Genomic DNA, 22,337 nt, shown 5'->3' on the forward strand with positions numbered 1-22,337 from the left:
AGTAGTTTTCTGTTTTCCTTGCATCAAAGAAGCCGAAAGATTATAACGTTACTAATGCTCAAGTCCGTTCAACCACAGTGGAAAAGATATTAATCTGAAACTTGAATATCCAAAAAAAAAAAAAAAAAATTCCATGCATATTCACAGGCAGGTCATTCATATTCTGTCCTGCACAGTTAATGTGTTATAAGGTCATGCTGTGAATATCAGAGATTTAGTGTGCCAGCAGTGAGTGAAGACAGAAGTTTTGTTAATGTGGTTAGTGCAGACGAAAAGGGAAAGAACAGGAAAGCAAGGAAGCAGAGGGAGAAGTTAGCCTTTAATCACATCTTCCATTTATTTTCATTTTAGAAGACATCGGGATAAGTCACTGAACAAAAAGCTGATTCAAACCAAACACAGGTTAAGTGTTAATATGCAACACGTATACTCAGAGACAAAGGTTCTCTTACAATATTCAAAGAAACTGTAAAGATAACAGTCAGAAACATAAAAAATACAGGCATGTTCATAGTTGTATGTTAGAAGCAAGCAGATGACGTGTTAGCTTTTAGTTTATATATACACAACAGTCAGCTTGTTGACCTATTGACTGATACAGACACACTGTACAACACATAATGCTTCACTGGCTTCAAATCTCAGTTTGTTTGTTGCTCAAAACCTTCATCCAATATAATCTGCTTTCTGTTGACTTTTGTATAGTTGTTAACATTGTGGGTGACAATGTTCCTCCCCCAGCCACCACACCATGTACTGCATCATATAAGAAAAGGCCGGAATGAGAAAAACTGTATATTTAACGTAAGTAATCATACAACAGTCTTTTATTCAAATATAAAAGTGCTTTGAATGTGTCACTGACAAGCAGGACAAGAGGGGAGAAAATTTAAGAGGGCTGCTCTTCCAAGCCACATCTCTGGCATAAAATCTCAACCTGTGTGCATGTCCTATTTGACCAAAAAAAAAAAAAAAATACAGACTTCAGTCTGATGTCTAGATTCGTGGCCTTCTCTGAAAAAGGGAATGGTAAAGTACTTAGTGAGAGATGCTGCCTTTAAATCCCTCTGAAAAACTGTCTGTGGTCTTTGGCTTGAACTAATCCTAAACAGTCTGTAGCATCTGTAAAAGACAAGCAATACCTTGAAGAAAGGGTAATTTAATATTCAAGTTTAGGCTAATTTTGGCTTGGGTACATCATGTAAACAGCACGGTGGTCAGTTACATAAGTGTCTCTTCCATAATTGTACTGACAGCATGACCAATTTTCTCAGTGTGATGCCCTGGATCAATCCCAAGAGATCTAACCATTTAATTCGACTGAACCACAGCCTTTATACCGATTTTATAGAAAAACAGTCTCCCATTTATATCCTCTGAACACAATATTATCATGACACTCCACATACAACATGTTTACACTGGCCACGGTTATGGTTATGGACAAGATCGATAAATATAATCTGATTTGTCTACAAGAAGCAATGGCTGCATGTTGTGTTCACTGTCATCAATCTGACACTCCGTCTTTGCACCAGCCATTGGGAATCAATGGGAAAGGAGCACTCAGTCAATTTGCATATATTTCTGTCGGACCAAGGACCACAGATAGCGGCTCGTGAATGTCATTCCATGCACAGTTCTCATGATTTGGCAGTATATAATATGGTTTTTAACATTATTCAACGATAATAAATGTCAAATATTCACATACACTGGGTACAGAAGTAAACAAAAGCAACAGGGCTTAAAAAGACCCAGGCAACAGCCACCCATGCACTATTGGACTGGAAAACCAAAGACAAATCTAATATAGGCCTAGTCATGATACATCTGATTACCATAAACAAATGTTCTCAACAAACATTTTAACATACAAATACCATATATACAGAAATACATGTTCGTTTAATGTGGGGTTTTTTTTATATCAAAAATGTCACTCTTCCACTGCAGTGTGCACTGCATATTAACCCCCTGTGGTTTAACACTCATCAAATTATGGAACAGTGGTTGTCTTTCTCACGATGAGAATATAATACTGGCGCTATGTGTGTGTGAGTGTGTGTGTGTCTGTGAGTGCTCAGCAAAATAAAATCTAACAAAATATATCCAGCTTTAAAAAAATACCATCTGCATTGTTGATAAACATAATACAAAAATTACAGAGTATCTGTATTCAAATGATCATTGCACTATTGCTCTGGGCATTCCATCATAAATAAGAGCAAAACAAAAGCGTTTCAACCTATCTTATCAAATGAAATTACCATGACGTAACAGCAAAAAAGAAAAAACCAAATCATTGTTGGTAGGAAAAGTGCATATTTTTTGCTTTTAATTACACATAAAAGCTTTACTTTAGTCTCGATCAAGACAAATACAGAGTAATGATACTTCCTCTGTGATCACTTACTCTCGATCACAGTTATCACAGTTTATCCTTTGTAACTGACAGATTCATGAATCCCCCTCCGAACACACACCTAATGTCATAAAACAGGCTTGATTGACAAACGACGGACCTTAACCTAATTCTAAACCCTGTAGATGAGCTGCGCCACCCTGTACTAGTCAGTTTGGTATCCTTCCATACTCTGATTTGACAAAAACTCATACACTGCAGTCGACGGCTTGATCAAATTGAGCCTGAGACTGCTGGAACGCTGAATGTGGAAATCTGAATCGATGACTGAGATGAGTCGTGGCAGGTCTTTGGTTCAGAGCACCCTGTATCCTCTTGGATACTGCAAACCAGCACCCTCTAACAACTCCAATTAAAGGGCAAGGTTGGTCCCTAATTCATTGCTGATGACTTTGTCTGACTTTTGATTGCTTTAGACTGGCGATGGCTACCCCAAGAAGAGACCATCGCGTTATAACCCTGTAAGAATGAACAACATGAATTCTGTCTTGGCAGTGAATTGTCATGTCTTCAGTAATAGGGCTCATCAGCACTTCAGAAACGTACTTAATACTGTATGCTCATGTTTCTGTACACTGATTTTTTTTGGCAGTTGTTATGCAAAGTCAGCTTTACATATCTGACATCATTAAAAGGAACTTAGCGTTGAGTTCTCATGTAATCCTGAGACGGGAGCTGACTGCTGGCAGACTCTGGGACATCATCTAGAGTCAACAGGCTGTGCTGGGTTGAGGAACACTGGAATAATTCGGTGAACACTGGAATTATTCTGATTTGTTTTGTAGTTTTCTTTAGACAAGACGCTAATCTGGTGGTGAAAACGGATGTAACACTTGAAGGATCCCCAACAGGTCCATCCGGTTCAGAGGTTTGTGGTTTGTCTACTGGCACCCCCTGCACTGCTTTTAAACTGTTAGTATGACCTGACCAGACCTGATTTCGAGACTGAGACCTCCTCTAGCACTCAGCTATGTTGAGACAGATAAACTCCTGTATGCATTTCTTATACTGCTGCTCAGTGGGGCTGCTGGTGGGGTATTGACCTGGCTGGCCGAAGGGTCCCTCAGACTCCCGCATCTCTTCATTCATCCTGGCAAGTCGCAGCCTGAAGAAAAGGAAGGGAGAGGAAACAAGAAGAAAGAGAAAGAAAAGCAGCAAGATGTTAAATACATGCATTAAAAACTAGCGACTGAATCAATAAAAAGTCTACGGAAAGCAAACATAGGTAAACATACAGTGTGACAATATCTGCGTTGGCTTGCTGTACAGCTATACTCAGTGGATCCTGGCCATCCTCATCCCCGTCATTCTGTGTCGCCCCCCTTTTGAGGAATAAACACACCTGCCTGGAAAGAACATGCAAACACCAGGGAAATGGCATCAGATAACAGAATCCAACTTTAAAAGACCTACACCTCATATTACAGCTCATTCTGAAACAAAGGACACACTGAGTGTGGCTTCGGTAAAGTAAATTATACTGAGCTGGGAGCTGCGTGAGAAGTGCTTAGAAATGCAACACCAGCAGGTAAGATTATGTCTATTTTATGGTGGCAATGAGAGAGGCACATTGGCAGCACAAAACATTGGGAGAATAGTATTTTGTGTCATGTCTCACCCTGTATGTCCCAGATAGGTAGCATGATGCAGCGGGCCCCTCCCTCTTGCGTCTCTTTGGTTGACATCAGCAGCATTTTGAAGCAGGAACTCACAGGCTATCAGTGAGCCCTGGAAGAAAGTAACAACACCAATTGCAAAGGTCAGCATAGCAACATAACAGCATCTTAGTTGTAAAAACATACCAGGTCCTGATTGTCCCTGTGTCCCAACTATGTCCCAATGCCATGAATATAGGTTACATGGGTCGATTCTGATTGATTTTTCTTGTGAATGGCCAATAAAAAATCTAGTTGTTGATTGAAATGATGTATTTTAATTAAACTTCTAGCTTAAAATAGTAAAGCAAGCTTTCAAACACAGCACTTTGTTTAACAGGCTGCTCTCATGGGTGCATGACATAGCTGGCCTATCCATGTGCAAATAATTGAGAGGCTTCATCCAAACATAGTAAGTACACATTCGTCTGTGCTTGATTTGCTTGATGTGTGGTGCTAAGTCAACTATAACACATGAAAAGTTTCCCTTACTGCACATTCATAAGCTCTGCCTTCTGTCCAATACATTACACTGGCTCTAATCTATGAATATATGCTGTAAAATTTGAAGCACAAAGTCAGAAATTAACTTTTGATGCCAGATGGATGTCAGGCCAGTGCTGCTAATGTCCTGCTAGTTGCCACAAACTTACATTACACATTATGTACATATGTGAAGCATGTCAGGGAGGGCATACTGCATATTTTGTATCACAGAAGCATGACTTTGGCACTTTTTTGTTGCTTCCAGAGCAATTATGGACTACACCCATGCTGTTCAATTGACTGACTCACTCCAATCACAGCCTGAATGAGTGGCGTCTTTCCTTCATCCTCCTCATTGACGGAGTTGACGTCGGCGCCGTGGGCCAGTGCTTCGGCCATGACGGGCAGGTTGCGGGCCTTGGAGGCTTTGTAGAGCAGTGTGCCAGGATGAAGTTCCCTCACATCCTCTGGGTCCGACGTCTCTGGCTCGGCCTCCAGCTCAGCCTCGCCACTCGAGTCTTCAGACACCTCGCACTCTGAGGGGATGCCAGGAAGGAAGATTACATAGCAGCACACAGGACACAACAAGGACATAATGGATCTAATGTCACATTAGGGCTGAGCGACAAGGACAAAATCAAACACCATGATATCTGTGAACCAATACCTTGATATTGATATTGTGGTAATATTGTAGGGATTAAAGCTTTCATAAGATATTGACACACAAGAGATATGTACAGGGTTACAGCTGCAACCTTGTATTAAAATACAGAAAACACTCATGGTATATTATGATATCCAAAATCCCAGATGATATATTGTCTGATATTAAAGCACTGACATTGTATTGATAAATTGCCCAGGCCATATTACATATAATATATAATATTACATATACATACAATATTACAACGCAGCTATACAGTACTATACTTATCAGTTTAATTAGATATACAATTAATTTCACTGCATCACACATCACATGTATTGAACTCACCTTCCTCTGTGACGCTGTCCACCACTGAGCCAAACACCAGTATGTCGGTGCTGCCGTCTGTGCTGCCACCCAGCCCGCTGTCGCTGCTCAGGCCTGCCGGACCGGGAGACGCCAGAACATGGACACATTAGTTCCAGCTGTTTATGGCTTATCGGTATTGTCAAAAGACTCACACGTGCAAAAAAACAACAACATGAAAACAAATGCATCTTATCCACATTGTGTTTGTCTTTTAACTGGTTGAGTAACTGGTGATATGTGTGAGTAACTTGCTGTGGTCTGGATGGGCATAAACAACAGCGAGTGAGGTGTCATTTTGTGGGACGGAGTGTCATAATAGTGAGTCACTTACTTCGGGGCCCAGATCCTGTATCAAAATAGGAGAAGAGAGAGTCCAGCTCATCTGGGCAAAACAGGGAATCTCTTCGGAATTTAGCAGCTGCTGTGAAACAAACACACAACACACAGATTAAGCAATAAGAGGTGAAGCCTCATATTGGCCCAGATCAAATGAAATGAAACAATCCAAATATGACAAGAAAGTTCCCTTCTGCATTGATATAAATCAGGACAGAGGTAGTACTTGATGAGAGGGTGGCCGGGGAGGCACTTCCAGGGTCTTGTCGGTATCTCCGCCGCGTCTTGGGTACCGTGGTGGCACTATTGTGTCTCCGACACTTCTTTACACTCCACCGCCGCTCCGACTTCCTCTCGCCGTTGATGAGTATCTCTGTGGAGCCCAGCTTCTTCAGGAATTTCTTCTCTACATACTTTGCCTTAATCCAGGCCTCCTTTTCCTGCCTGCATGTGAACCATGGGAGAAAAATCATGCTGAGTCAATGGTAAATCAAGAAACAAGATTTCACCGAGTAAATATTTAAGTAAATAAGTAAAATATTTAATCTGCATTTGAGGATATGTCTCTGTATTTTATCGGCTTACTATGGATTCCTACCTTGAACTGGACGGTAATGGTTTCTTCAGACCCTGTTCTTGGTATGAGCCTTCATAGATGTGGTTGATGACACTGTTTCCAAGCTCACACATTAACTGCAATGAATAACAGACAACATACTTCATATTAGGGCCTCCACACTAAAACTACAGACAGGATCTCACTTAATATGGATATCGGATTTACAAGAGTTTAGTAAGTGTCATCTTCATTTGGTAGGATGCAGCCAGGACATACCTTTAGTAGCTCTGGTTCCCATGAGTCTAATGTGAGAGAGCGCACCTTAGAGCAGTGAACTCCTAGACTCCTGAAACAGAATATTTAAAATGTCTGAAAATCAAACATTGACTGTAGTTGACTGCATGCTCTTAATGTCCATACTTTGTTCTGTAGCTGCTGAATTGAATGGTTAAAGTATAAGAACATTGCGTTGCTATGACTATATGGCGACAGATGGAGGCTCATACAAAGAAAAAGAACTGTATCCTCGGGACATCAGGAAGCTCCACAAATGTTTCATATACTACAGGTTTGTATAGTGACATGGTATGAATAGCAGTTGGGGCCTAAAATCACATGAGTGTTATCCCCAAGGTAACGGGAGAAGCTGCTCCTAATGTCATGCAAATCACGGAGTTCCACCAATGAACTGTCTGGTATCCAGGCAACAGCAGCACATTTGAGCAAAAAAAAAAAAAAAAAACATGGATAGTGTGTTTCCCCCGTCTTTGTTGTCCATTCTAACAAGAGGCCTTGTCTGAGCTCACTGGGAGAAGACGAGCCCAAAAGGGAGCATGAATATTCAACAGGTGGGCCGGACATGGATCGAGTTTGCGATTACATAAGCACTCATAATCGGCAACTTTCAAATAAACACAATTCCTAGAGGAAAACTTTCCCATCGGGGGCTTGAAAACTATCTTCGGTGATGCAATAGTGTGATGTAACACAACAGGGAGCACAGTGCACTGGCCTGGATTACAATAGGATGCATTCAGCTGCAGCATGATACCTTTATTCAACAACATTACATCATGGCTATATTCAACAGTTCCTCCCAGTGAATTAAACTATTCAACAGCTTGTTCAGTGAGTGTAGTATTTCAGTGCTGGAGGCTCATTTATCCCTGTCCCACCAAATGAGATCTCTCAATCAAAGCCAGACTGATCCAATAAGCAGCAGATGCCGCTTTAATCCCTTCACCCATGTGTGCCGCAGAACGTGCTCTGTGGCTTTAAGGTATGGCCAAGGTAACGGATGGCTGGCAATGCTTCCTCTCTTTAAAGCCAGAACCCTCGCAGCACATGGTTAGCAACATGGTCTGTGAGAACTGAGCACCCCTTGATGCATTAACCATTAGAGCCATTGTCATGTGGCTTTCTATTTCAAATTAACCGGGAGAGGAAAGCACTTTGAAACCACTTTTTGCATGGCCATCAGCGAATCAGTCCCCTCTCGTGAATCAAAGTCCTGGTTTCCAGTTAGACACCAGCGTTGAGAGAAATGTACCTATGGATGCCAGAGCACTCGATGCACAGCAGGATGCCCAGGTTGATGGAGGCCCAGCGAGGGTCAGCCTGGCCGCAGTCACAGCACTGCTCGTTTCCTGGCAGACACTGGATCCGCTGCAGGATGGTCTCCCCTCGGACGCTGCGCTCCCGCGGTTCACTGGCTGAGTCGATGCTGCTGGTGGACGGGGAGGCTGTTCTGTCGAGACGCTAAACACAACCAAGGAGAGATACATCGGGAGTTACATGGTAAAATATCACATCTGTGTGTGTGTTTTGTAATTTCAAGACCAAGTAGGGCTGGAAGTTACCTCGATGTAATAAGTGTCGGGGCTCTCTCTGTAGGCTGAGGCAATGCTAGCTTGAACGGCCTGGATCCAGGCTTGCCTAAGCTTCTCAGATTCAGCCTGAAGCATACAGCTCCTGTAGGATGGACAAACAATCAAGTGTCCTCAAATCATGATCTACTTCCATACAGTGCTGCATTATCTAATAACTCTGTATCACTATGAGACAACCAGCTATTATATACTGTACCCCTTTATTATATGTAAATGGTTTTTGCTGTTTTTCTATTAAAAAAAAATACTTCAGCCAATATCATGTTATACTTGTATGACATAACTCAAAGTGTTAGGAAAGAAAATTATTACAAAGAATAATTAAAATGGAGGTAAAGCAACTATGTCACTGTAGCAATGACATTGCCTTACTTTGAAGGGGAGACGACCTCAAAGCAGAACCTCCTCTCGATGTCTTCGCACGGCTTAACAGAGCACAGCCTGAGGTCCTCCACCACAACTGTCAGAGAATCCTGGTGACACACAAAAACCCGTCTTAGTCAACCGCCTTGTCAATGATCCTATTCAACAGGTAGAAGACAGCAGTTTGACCTCGATAAGATCTTAAGCTTCAGATCATCTGGCGATATTAAACAATCAAGGAAGACACAGTGTCTTTGTGTTTCAGCACACATACCGTAGATATTAAGTTAAGGAATGATGACCTAGAAACCACACAGGCCTAGCTGTTTGCCGGCTCCAGATGGAGCTCTCAGATATGTGGACACATCCCTTCACTGCTAATGCAGGGCAGACTGACAGACTCACAGAGGCCGAGCAAGTGAGTGATGGTGCCTTCCAGCAAAGGCGATCACCATATCTTTAAAAGCAGCAGCATTCTCACTTTCCTTCAACATTCAACACTCCCATTAAAGCTGCACTTAACCTCTTCAGACCCATTTCCCCCCCGGGGACGCTGATAGCTGGAGGATATAGGGACTTGCCTTGAGCTTCTTCTGATAGACCAGCTGACTATTTTGTATGGAGAACCATCGTCTAGAGGGAGAGAGAGAGAGAGAGAGAGAGGGAGAGAGAGAGAGAGAGAGAGAGAGAGAGATGAATAAAACATATGTTTTAGATGGATATCCTTCCACAGTAATGGTCAGTGCACAAAGGTGAGCTAATGTCACACTAGATACCAGTGATCAGGAGTAAGTAAAAGCATCACTGAGTGAAATGGGCTTTCTTGCTTGCAATGCAATATCCTGACCATGTGAGGGGAATTCATTACATTGCTTCGCATCACAACCACCCTAACCCTGACACAGAGGGAGAGAAATGGAGCGATATATATGCCATAGAGAAAGTAAAAGAAATAGCCTCAACTGAATGTTTGTGGTACAATATATCTCTTCAACAGATGTTTTATACAATGCAAAAATGACTACAAATCACCTTCTTACACTTGCCTGCCTCTAAAGCAAATATGTGACAGCATACTATTTCTGTAAGTGCAAAGACAGCTTCCAGCTATGTTACCTGTTCCAGGTCTTGAAGGCATTGCTGGCCCTTTTGAAAAGGTAGCCCTCCATTACTACACCATTAGGAGCATCCACGTTGAACTCTGCCTTAGAGTCGTCATAGGAGAAGTCCTGGTAGAGATAAGAAAGGGAGACACACCACCCCAAATTGATCAGAGAGGGACGAGAGTGTTGTGATGATGGCTGATTGAAAATTACAGGCTGTTGCATCTGTTAGTAATTACTTTTCCATTTTTGCATTGAGGATACTGGTATATGTGTGCGATTCCTATGCCAGTAGCAGTCGGTGTGCATTGTACTGTACATACTGTCTGTAAACTGACCAAAACGTCATAAATGGGGCATTCATGTAGAAACAGTCACGTGTTAGTCTATGTACTGCATGCATACGAGCTGCATGCTATCTGGCTGTGCAATTCACTGAGGCATTTACTAACTCGTCACAGCTATGACTTGTGACGCAAATTATTACATAAACAGGGTCTGAGTCAAATGAAATCACCCTCTAACCTTTTCATAGCTCAAAAAATGACACCTAACACTTTAATGCTGGCCAACAGAAAGTGGCAGGGCACTATTAAGGGCTTAAGGCGTAGCTATGGCGCAAGTTGGTTATCGCTTAATTAAAGGGTTCTTGGAAAGCACACAAGTATTCATTTGAAATGTGTTTGATATGATGGAACAGAAGCACTACAGTTTATGTTCTCAGACTTGAATGCAAGTAAACAAGATATTAAAACTGATGTAATATCCACTGGGTACAGAACATTAACTTAGCCACAATTGAGTTTCAGCATTGCATGCATGCAGCCCTTGTGGAAAGCCCAGACCCAGTCTTCCCACTGGAGTCAAGTAAGACTCCATGCTTCAATACAAAGACGCAAAAATGTACCACAAGCATTTGAAAATGCCAACCGGGGCAACGTATATACAAACTGATTGTCACTAACTCTCCTCTTTCATAACAAAATGCAAATACATGTAGCAGGTCTGAGCACACTATCAACTATTGACTACGTGTCTGAAAAACAGAGCAACTTCTTTCTCTGCACCTATCTCCATTTTAACATATGTGTATGAATACACATGCATGACTGGGCAATACACCCTGCAGAAATTCACAAATGTTATGACAACAGCAAGAGCGAGTGAAACAGAGAGTAAAAGGGAAGTGAGCCAGAAGGAGGCAAAGATAGCAAACTTTCTATGAAAGCCCCTAACACTGCTATGTTCACGTGTCTCCAAGCTAATCTATACCTCCTCTGGAAAACCTAGGAATCCACTTCAAGCAAACAAGAGATCATTTTAGTCAAAAGTTGGTTATTATTGTATCTATCAAACAATATGCACTGAAGTCACAGCAAAACCAAAACAATGCATATTAACCCACCAAATCGTCTTCCCACCGCCAAAAGATCTTCATTTTCAAACGTTTAGTGTATTCCAGCAGCATTGAAAACCTCAAAAAAGGCATAAAGGAATTTTTTTAAAAAAGCAAACAGAAAGTATTCCTGAAAGAGAGAGAGAGCTCTGGAGACCCGGAGGACCCACAGACCCACAGGCTCCACTCTCTGGAAGCTGTGGCTCTCACAGTGAATGGCAACGCTCATGCAGTGGAGTGCATAATTCCAACGCTGACATGTGCGCTCTCCACTACAGCCACCTGCCCGCTGCCTTGTGAGGCTCGGGATTAAAACTAATTACCATACAGCTGCCGATGTATCCCTGGCTGGACGCTATGGAAGAATAGAGCTGCACTACTGTAGCTGCTCTTGACCCAGAGACATGCAGACTGCTGTGACACTTCAGCGTCCGGGGCTGCTTCAGTTTTACTACTCCCTAAACACACCCACCCTTGATCAAGATCCAGGCGATTCAGTCCACTGTTGACCTGAACAGATCTATCTGGCAAGTTGCCCAGTGCACTATGCGAATACTCGTGAGGGCTTGAACTGTTGTCTTCATTGCCAGCAGCTCGACTAACAAATGCATTCCTTGCACTGAATCAATTCCACAAGAAATCACCAATGAACACGATGCATCTTACCTCGACAGACACCTTTATAGTTGGACTATCAGATATCACAAACACAGGGAGGCAACGGTACTGAACAAGCTGTGCACTGGGTGGTACCCTTCTATCTCTCAAACCCACAACAAAGACCATCTATTTTTAATGATCCTCAGATGGAAACTGCACATCGGTGAATTATTGAACAAGCGGGGAAACAGAGAATTCTGAATGTTTGGTACAAACAAGCAAACTGGGTAGCTCTGACGGAGCAGCTGTCAGAAAAAAAAGTGCGTAACACATTATATTAGATTATACAGGCAACATGTCCTGATGCTGCGTACACCTGGTGCTGTGTGCAGGTCAACCCGCAGGCCATGCTGCAGGGTTCACGACCGCCACATGCCCGGCCCAGTTGGGAGCACTGATTACCCCGGCTACTGTGTACGCGTTTACGTATTGTCTTTAGATCTCCTCCTGTCGCTTACTACTCCTAAAGTGTAAGCGGTCATCTGTTCAGCACTGGCCTGATGCCTTCATTTCATCCTGCCGTACTTACTTTCCTGCCGTCTGCTTAGCCTTCCACATGTTATCCTCAACCCACCTGCTTCACTCAGATATCACTGCAAATTAAGTCACCAGATGCCACAACACCTTGCAGGTCTTTGCAAATGCTATCCTGTGACTGAATGAAAATGCAAGGCCATGTGATAATTTTTTTTTTTCGCTCTGCTCCAACAAAAATATTCAGAACCCAGCCTATGTGGTGGCCAGACAGAGAAGGCCAGGCCAGAGAACATGCTGGAATTAAAACATCAGACTTATTCAGGATGTTCAGGGGAGACAGTGACTCTACAGCAGATCTATGGTCACCAGTGTGCCCTGATGTAAGAAAACTCCACAGTCTCCCCTCTGTTCTGGACAGTTCCCTCTAGACATCTCAAAACAAAAGCTTTCTCTGATTTGTTGCAGAACAAAACAGATTTCAATGACTCCTCTAATGAGAATGACGAAAGTAACGATATTCAAAGAGAGAGGCCTACTAACTTCTAGGACCGTTGAGAATGAGAATTTCTTGGTGGAACAGCTGGAACACAATGAAGGGTACCTGTCATTTTAGTGTAAAATGAGTTTGATCCAGTACCTTCAACTGTAAGAAAATTACAGCTGCAATGTTCATTTAGGTATTCATATTTAAGTATTGTAAGTATTCATCTTATCCTACTTGTGGTTTATGTTAGTTACACTCCGTATGTTTCTTTTTCTATGTTTCCTTATCTTCAGTTATATACATATTGTACATTTAATAAGCTATATGCCACTTTTGTGTATTACATTCTGTTTATTTTATTTCATGCTTTGTTGTCTGATGCAGTGTCTTTAAGCTGAACAGCATGATACAAGCAAATAAATGATTGTTATTTTATTAAAGTATGCATCTCATTGACTTCTAAAAATAAACCCAGTGACCTATTATGGCTAAAAAAAAAAAAAAAAAAAGGTGCTGTACTGGAGATGTAAACTTAGAAATATGTAATGGTAACTAGACAGCCGAGTTTGCTGTGGACAGGACTTCTCCATTAAACCTGCAGTTAAAAATGAATGGCCTTGGCATTTAGATGCTTTCTCCGCACTGTGTACCCAGCCAGCTACAGTGACAGTCCAGGGTGGGAGCACTTTAACGGCCTTTCTGCTCCCCTGGTTTTTGCTTGTACTGTGTGGGCTGCGCCTTTGTCCCAAGTAAGTTTACACAAGGCTTATTGCACATGCTCAATGAAATCAGGAGGGGAAAAAAACGGCATCAAATAGAATGAACAGAATGTGTAAATTCAGACTTTCAAGGGGGAAACAGTTCCTTGAGGGAAAGAGAAAAGACAGAAAAAGTAGGCCAGATGGAGATAAAAGATAGTGGAGAACCAAAGAAAATTAATGCAATATAAAATAAAAATCTAAAGGAAATCTAACAGCTCACATCTAAAGGCTGCATCCCATCCCTACTAATAAGACTCTATTATCTAATACGATTGATCCAAAGGGGGAAAAAAAATGTTGATTGAAAAAACAGGTGAAACAGCAGACAGTTTTTACCCAGGCCATTCAAACTAAGTTCAGTGTTTCTGATTGTTTTGTATAAATTATTCAGGATATACTGCAGCTTGCCCCAAGGGCTCTCTGACTCTTAACTACAGCTTAAGAAAACTTCAAAGGGGTTTGCTAATGTTCTGTACTCCACTGTGGGCTAAGCTGCATGTTCTCAACTCACAGACGTAAAGACGAGTTTGACGAAAAATTAAAAAAATAAAATGAGAAAAGTGGGGAGGCACTCACCTGCATCAGGGTCTGAGAGAGCAGATGGCAGCGAGGAGAGCGCACAAACGGAAGAAAAAGAGAATACAGTGTTAAAGCCTGCAAAACATATTGCCTATACAGCAGAGCACTTCAGAGGGGATAATACAATAAGCTTTAAGTGTGACTGTACCTTTAAAACACCCATCTGACACCGCAACATTTCTATAATGCAAATTTCACATGTATTCAAACTGGACTGGACTTTGCAAATTTACTAACACAAATCCATTGATACAGGATGGTGTATGAATGTGCATCGAACAGCTCTGGCAAAAGCGGATCAATAAGTGGCGGCCCCACATGTGACCTGGCCCTTCCCTGTGGCTCCGTCCAGAGCCCGGAGGCAGAGCGCTGACCAGAGCTGCATGCCTGTCTGACAGATGGCCACTGATCCTGGGGTACAAAGAAGCCAGATAGTGGCCCAGTGAAAAATAAAGGTTTCTGAATTATTTAGTGTGGAGATGCCAGGCACAGAGTGTACCCTACATTTATAGGTTTCTTTATTTGGACATCTAAGGGCTTATTTGTATCCAAAGTGTCAGAAAAGAGGCGAGGCTATGTTTCGTTACGTTTACTAAATGTCTGAAATATGAAGTGGTGGATTCACAAAAAAAAGGACCCCAACTAGAAATCCAAATTCAAAACAGTCAACAAACCATAGGGTCAGCATTTTACTGGACCCAGAGTGAGGCTCTTACACTCAGTGTGCTGATCATTGCTATCCAGAGCAGACAACAATGGGATTAACATCTCTTCAAAACACTTAATTCCACCTGATTTAACACTTAAGTCAATGCCTGGCCTTTGTGAGGGAGATTAATCAAACACTCCCCAGTTCCCCAGCTCTAATCCCCCAGTCAAACAGAAGCGCTGGGCCAGGTGGCAGACAGGAACTTGGAGGGGTGTTAGGAAGGCATTCATATTCTACCAGAACAGTACAAACCTGCCAACATACAGGAAGATGGGAAGATGCTAAAGGAAAGTGCATATGTGCATGTGCTTTCTCAACTGTCTAAGACTATTACAGTGAATCTATTAAAAAGGGAACTCACCCTCTGTTGTATAGTTGCGTGTTTATGCTCCATGTCCCTCTTCTCCATGGCTGAATCAATCACCAGCTGATCCAGCTGCAAATATGTGGACGCACACATGATCAAAAAGAAGCTCTCTGTTTAGGAGGAGATGTTCAACCAAAGATGTGTCCAATGAAACTCTTCATTGTGAGGAAAAACAGCTCTAACATAACGGCAATGTGAGCGCTAATGATTCTGAGGGGCAGACTGCAATACATGAGACTACGGCTAAGCCTGCAATGACTTGTTACGTCAGCATTTGCTAATGAAGCATCGACTTGGTGTTCTCTCAGCGCTCAAACCACTGTGCAAAACATGTTAGCCCTCAGTAACATGTGGCACAACATGTGCATCTGTTAATTATGGCTACAATATTGACACTTAGCTCTAATCAAGGCTTTTTTTTTTACAGTGATATATGCATTTATGCAGAGGATTGACTTCATTACAGTCAAATAAACATCAAATGAAAAATCCATGTATCAATGATGCAATAGCTCTCATGTCGATAGTTCTCCCGACGACCAATCCATTTTCAATCAGGCTGTGGAGCCTGGGGGGCAAGACGCCGAGCAGATGATGGAGCACATGCTGACTAGTGGACTGCTTTGCTCACCTCAGCAGCCAGTTTCTTCATGTACGGGTCAATCTCATCCAGGAGGTTGTAGCCTTGCTGGAACAACGAGTACTGGGCATGCATGAATGACAGCATCTGGTTGAGACAGAGGCAGTGGTTTTGTAACATTAACATCGCCAATGACATTATGATATTATGACATGTGACCGCCACTGAGATGACGCTCTTTTGCATGGAGCATTACTCAAGATATGTATGTAGAACAGGGTTGGACAATATAGACAAAATCAAATATCCCAATATACTTAACTAATACCATGATATTGATATTGAGGAGATACTGCAGGGACTATTGGTGCTTTCATAAAATATTTACACAAGAGATTTTTGGTCAACAATCATTAATAATGTGAATATAATGACCAATCAGGTAAAGACAAATAATAGAACAGCTAGAACACTCCAAGAAAGGACAACGCTTATGCCATCATGACATTAAGATATCCAAAATCCCAGATTATATCAGTCTCATATTATGATATTGAAACATGTCGCCCAATCCTAATGTAGAATATGTCATACAGAGGTATGTGTTTTTAGTGAGTGATACACTTGTTTGTCTCTCTGTGTTGGTGGCGAGGCAAAGATACTTACAGCATCTAGGATCTCAAATTTCTTCTTAGCCTGGAGGACGTTGATCTGCAGAAAAAGAGAAAAAATTGTTACAGTAGGGAAAACTCTCAAAGAAAGTGACTGGAATTATAAAAACAGTTTTATTTTTTTATTTTGTTGATGGAAGACATATCAGTACACCATATACTGAGACACTATGTATTGAGATATCTCCCTCTAGTGGACAATATGTTCTTTTTCTAGCTGTCATCCACCAAGCCTGATTTGATTAAACGCCATGCTGATGTACACAGCCCCCATGAATGGAGACAATTTATACATCATTCTAATGTAACTGCTGTTGTGTATGTATGAACAATGTACGGCCCTCATGGCATTTTATGATTGAAAGCTTCGTGCATTGTGTGTCTTAACTGATGCAAACCTAAATGACATCTTACGCTACATTTGAGAGGTCACTTATACATATGGCGCATTCTCCGTCGCCATGACCTTTTCTGCCTTGAGACGCTTTCAATTAAGAACTGAAAGGGTACGATCTTTGCGGGCAGTGAGAGAAGACCGCCAGCAGACACAATGAAGAATGCAAAAGGGGGCACGGCCATTTCAACGATCACACTGAATCAGTGTCTTTGTTCTTGCAGGCAGTCATGTGGAGGAGGGCGCAACTTGTGGGCAAAATAAACCCATGCTGCTACAAGAATAGACCGAAAACCTGAAAGCAGATGACAGACAGAGGCACTACTCAAGGCCTTAGGGCCACATTGCGGTCAATCACTGTCTCCACTGGTAAGATTAGACTGTCTGGCTGTTTATGTCTTTGTCATTGACATTATAGACATCAATATCTTGGATTATAATCTCAAACAAGTCGATCATAAGATGACTCAAGATTTCTAGTGTAAATCTACTGCAAATTGGGGAAAAAACAGCAGATTGCAGGCTTGATCTTGATCTAACCTGCAGCACGTAGTCCAGAGCGAGGTGTCGGAAGCACTTGCGGGTGATGCTGAGCGTGCTGGTGGCTTCCTCCACCTCGTGAGGCTTGTTCCTTGGTGCCTGGGCATTCTTCACCTGGGCGATCTCCATATCCTCACGCACCCGGTCAAAGTGCTTCTTGGTCTCCTTGAACTTACGTACATCCCTTGTAGACAGATAGAGACAGGTGGAATTTGAGTGAGACTACCACCAAAGTCATTGAAGGGATACAGGTGGTACAAAAACCTACCTTAACTAGACTGTTCATGATATGTCTGAGGCAACGCATCTGGGCTACAAAAAAAGTTGTTCCCTCTTTAATATTTAAAAACACCAAAAAGATTTGTAAGGGGGTAACGTTAAAAAATAAATAACTAATAAGGCTGTCAATCTGCCTTTTAAAAGGTTCTGGAAGCTGTCTTTTTCCACCTGTGTTGAATTTTTCATAGAGCCAGAGTTTGCTGCGATACCTTGCTGAAGCGGCACATCGTAAACTCTTGTGTTTACTCACTCTTTCACAAAGTTGTGCAACTGCTGCTTGACAGACCTCTGAGCTTGATCGAAGAGTATCTGAAAGATGAAACACAAAGTTCACCTGGAGTTCAGAGCAGTCATATATATATTATATATATATATATATATATATATAATATATATATATATATATATATATATATATATATATATATATATATATTATATGCTCCAAGCTTTTGCAGTATTGCTAGAATAATGTTCAAACTCTTTATTACCCTGTAAAAAATAGTAATAATAAGAGACAAGACCTTATATGGGAGGGATTAATTTAAATTTGGGGTAGATTTGATTTAAAGGGGGTAAAAATCTTTACTCATTAATGTGATGGTAAAAACAACCAATACATAAAACATGTAGACTACATTTTAAAAAACATTTTAAAACTCACTGTGCCACCCAATATCATATTGCATATAATACTACTATAGAGGGAAAACATCAGCATGCCACTGCTAAAATTTTGGCCAACAGAGGGCGATAAAGCACAGCAATTGCATATGACACATGCAAATGATGAAGAATTATCCCCTCATGCCTACTGAAATGAATGGATGAAGAATGCCTCTCAGGTTCACATACCCACAATAACATACAAACACTACAACATGCTGCCTATTTTACATTCAGGACCGCCCTCCCATCTCTCTGCCTCTGAGGACGTCCTCAGTGATTGCTCCTGCCATGCTGCTGCTGCTGCTGCTGCAGCTAAATAGGTCACTTGGGCAGAGAGGGAGGGAGAAAGTGAGCGAGGAAGCCAAAGAGAGGAGAGAGAGGGAGGGGAGGAAGCTTTTGGTACAACGTGACAACACTGCAGAGTCTGCATCCAACACAGGGTGCAAACCCACGAAGACAAACTGTCAGAGCCCTGGCTTTAATGCAGGAGCCATAACTGCAGAGAGCAGTAAGACTGGTTAAGAGTTATGCATCCATTCCCTGGCTGAGTAACTGGATATGCAACTGTGTATGAGTCCAAATTAGAAGATTTGAGTTTGGATGACCCTGTGAAACAAGGCTTATGGATGTTTTAACTCTGGGATTACAAGAGCTGATGAGAAGTATGACACTTCCTCTATTGTTGCCAGCATGGTCAGTGCACAGCTTAGGGGTTTAGTTTCATACAGAAAGCACATTGCAACCAGAAAACCACACAAAAAATGCTTTGTCACAAAATATCTCACATGCTAAAAAAACAAAACAAAACAAAATTGAAACCTGCCACACATTTAAAACTTACTATTGACTGTTTCGTTAAGTTATTGACAGTGATGAGGGCTTTCTCTGATAAAATGCCGTTGACATGGAAGTAGTCAACTTCTTTGTGTTGCTTTGATGGTAAGTTTAGGCAACCATTTTACTGCTCTATAAACTCCACCGGTTCCAAATAAGGCCAAGTGTGAGAGTGGACCTACAGAGTTCAGTCCTTCCTTCCTGTTAGATGCCTCGTGGCTCTGCCATCGCGGCAGAAACCCGCTGCTGCACTTGATTAACGAACAAAGGAATTCCTCCAACAGCACACAAGAGTCTGTCTCATCCAGCCCACTGTAAACACGCTAATACGAGTGCCAACCTTTCTATTGCAAGAAAACATATTGCTTCATGTGGCTAAGTTTCCAAAGGCTTCTGGGACTGCAGTCAAACAATTAAGTCAAACATGTTAAGGGGCGGCCTGCCGACCACCCTCCGTCACTGTAAATCACAAGAGCCTCCTGACACAGGCAAAGAGGAGGAAGCGGCCAGGTCCGACTGTGCGTGTGTGGTCAGCTTGTTAGCCTGAATGCCATTTAACAAGCCCCTAAAAAACCGCAAGTGAGGATTAGAATCTCACTCCATCGAGGGGAGCTTGCAAACACGTGGACAGCCAAAACAGAAATCAGCAGGGCAGGAGTGTGTGCTGGTCATAAACACTCGGGTGTGAGTTTAGGCCGGGGCGGTCTCAAGAGATGAGAGGAGGAGGGACGTAGCGCAGGAGACTCGCGGTGAGGTCTGAGGTGGATGGTGGCTCCGTGCAAAACCACAGTCTTTAAGCGGACAAGTAAACAAGCACACCTCCATGTTGTGAGCGTGTGTGTTGAGGAGTTTCCTGGCCCTGGTGGTTGTGCAGCTTGAAGCATTCCTGAGCTGCTTTGCGGCGGCGATTGTGGTCAGAGATACTCTGCATTAATTGAGCCAAGATGCCACAGGTGCTCTCTGTGCTGTAACTGCAGACTCAGGAGAGATCAAACCATCTCCAAGCAAATAAAACTCTGCTGCAATTAAAATTTTTGCACAATGTGCAGCTTTTTCAAGTAACATTAAATCAAATCAAATGAAAAGAATATATAGGAAAATTATATTAACACTCTGTGTCTGTGGGCCTGTGTGCATCATGTATAAATACCGCTGTTTACCGGAATTGGGCTTTTCAGTGATGTTTTGAGGCGTGCATCATCTCTTGTATGTGTGTCAAATGTGGTGTGGGCAGTGAGCTGGGTTGTGGAAGTCATAGAATGGCAGGAAGCAGTAAGAAACCAAAGTACAGACCGGGTCCCTTCAAAAACACTGGTAAACGTCACCATGGCTTTTTTTTTTGTTTGTTTGTTTTGGAGATTGCCAGTGCTTGCCGTGAGCTGTCACGAGTGCTGGGGTGTGATCTCACCCAACTGAGGAGCAGGAGGGCAGGATTCACAAGCCACTGCCTCAAGGAGCAAACCTGCTTCTCGTAGCTTTGAACTCTACACTATGCTGACTGGGATCACATCTATCTATCTCATCTCCCGCATTGTGTCAACATACGGTGTGGATTTGGAATGCAGTCCAACAAAGACACACTGTCAAAACACATTTTAAAGAAGAAAACAGTGTCTGACACAGATTTCCTAAATGACCTGATATCAGGGCTTAGGAATGAGGCGGCAGCACGTTTACAATGAGCTACTATGTCGACTGTATCTGCTGCACTGTTAATTTTCCTCTCGTTACACGGGCATGTTGAGACAGGGAATGATGTAATGTAATCAATCAAGCAATTATTCCAAGCCGTCGCTGTGCTGCTCGCTGTATTACAGGAAGCCTCCTACTTAAGTAGCCCAGTCACTTAAAACATAAAATGTTAAAGTTAGGTAAGAAAAAACAATTTTAACCTTTATTATTACTGCATTTATTGTTGGATGAGCGTTTCTGATTCACTTACCCAACCCACATATTACCCAGCAGGACCTACTGGGCTTTGAATCACTGAACTTCACTGCCTCTCTACGTCATATGCTTTACCATATCTTAAATCAAAAGGGAATTTAGCAAGGTCCAATATATTTATGGAACAATGTGTGACAACTAATAGAGCTGCAGGCAATCATATATAATCCCTTATCTATTCACCAAAAATTTGTCTAACAGAAAGTATTTGTAATTTACAGCAGCAACAATATGTCCAGGCTAATAATTGCAGGACTTTGCTTCACTGTGTAAGCAATGCTTATGGTGGTAATGCTAGACAGAACTGCCTCCCAACTGTGCATTGCTTTGTTTCCCAGTTTCTAAATATAACCAAGAGACACCAAGAGTGTTGGCATCTCACATGGGAATTCACTCATGCTGTGTCTACATACAGTCCCATTCAATTGTGTCAATATCCAGAGAGTCCTAGGTAGTTGATGCTTATTTTAACCCTAATTCCATCCATGTACATGTTCACTCCCCAGCTATAGCTACCCATATTCCCATCATCCTCTACTGATCCTGGAACCGAATGCAAATACTGTTGAAAAACTGCTTTAATGCATTAAGACTTGGCAAAGTCAAATGTAAGTCACTCTTTGCGTCTCTGCCACAGTCTCCCCTCATTTCTAATGGATGTTCAGAGAGTCAAACACGTGTCAATAATTTATTGAGTATTCATATGGAGTTTCATGCTTGAATTAAACAGAGACTGTTAAATGTTGGCCTGATTCCGCTGATGTTTCTGGCCATTTAGGAGAAAGCAAAATCTATTGTGAAATCCCTGGAACTGCAAAGACATGCAGTCTCAGAGCGTAAGTAAAAGGAGCTATACTTGGCTTGCAGTTGACATCCATGCAAACAGAGGCTGTTTGTTCTATTGTGTGGTATTGGACTGGCAAGAGAACCAAGCTATCAGGAAATGAAAGAAAGTGAAGGCCAGGACTCTTTTCTTTTCTACTTTTCTTGGACGTGTGTGCTTGCTTGTTTGAGCACACATCTACGTACATGCCTCAACATTTGTGTATGTTTGACGGCTACGGCCGGTGAATGCATGAGGGTGCGACTGTGTTGAGGGCAGTGGGCTCTCAGCAGCCCCATTTGCACGAGCCCGTTTAATATTCTGGAGTGC

At 42.2% G+C, this 22,337-nt stretch overlaps 1 protein-coding gene across 4 annotated transcripts in view; it reads right to left on the minus strand.

The window, feature by feature from the left end:
• acap3a (ArfGAP with coiled-coil, ankyrin repeat and PH domains 3a) overlaps positions 1-22,337 on the minus strand; it is a 56,401-nt gene that overhangs the window by 1,763 nt on the left and 32,301 nt on the right. The window contains exons 5-24 of one of the 4 annotated variants that reach the window (XM_030055702.1): positions 17,985-18,043; positions 17,456-17,639; positions 16,517-16,561; positions 15,902-15,997; positions 15,265-15,339; positions 14,192-14,203; positions 9,851-9,963; positions 9,316-9,367; positions 8,744-8,844; positions 8,342-8,453; positions 8,032-8,240; positions 6,759-6,828; positions 6,522-6,616; positions 6,150-6,367; positions 5,919-6,005; positions 5,567-5,668; positions 4,876-5,102; positions 4,044-4,153; positions 3,661-3,771; positions 3,469-3,530 (exon numbers count right to left, since the gene is read on the minus strand). In XM_030055702.1, coding sequence (XP_029911562.1) covers positions 3,469-3,530; positions 3,661-3,771; positions 4,044-4,153; positions 4,876-5,102; positions 5,567-5,668; positions 5,919-6,005; positions 6,150-6,367; positions 6,522-6,616; positions 6,759-6,828; positions 8,032-8,240; positions 8,342-8,453; positions 8,744-8,844; positions 9,316-9,367; positions 9,851-9,963; positions 14,192-14,203; positions 15,265-15,339; positions 15,902-15,997; positions 16,517-16,561; positions 17,456-17,639; positions 17,985-18,043 — 2,140 coding nt within the window. Of the gene's footprint in view, positions 1-317; positions 3,531-3,660; positions 3,772-4,043; positions 4,154-4,875; positions 5,103-5,566; positions 5,669-5,918; positions 6,009-6,149; positions 6,368-6,521; positions 6,617-6,758; positions 6,829-8,031; positions 8,241-8,341; positions 8,454-8,743; positions 8,845-9,315; positions 9,368-9,850; positions 9,964-14,191; positions 14,204-15,264; positions 15,340-15,901; positions 15,998-16,516; positions 16,562-17,455; positions 17,640-17,984; positions 18,044-22,337 lie in introns of those variants that run through there. The other 3 variants (XM_030055703.1, XM_030055701.1, XM_030055704.1) reach the window with 3 other exon arrangements.

The sequence above is a fragment of the Myripristis murdjan genome, chromosome 7, assembly GCF_902150065.1.
Source record: "Myripristis murdjan chromosome 7, fMyrMur1.1, whole genome shotgun sequence".
NCBI lineage: Eukaryota > Metazoa > Chordata > Actinopteri > Holocentriformes > Holocentridae > Myripristis > Myripristis murdjan.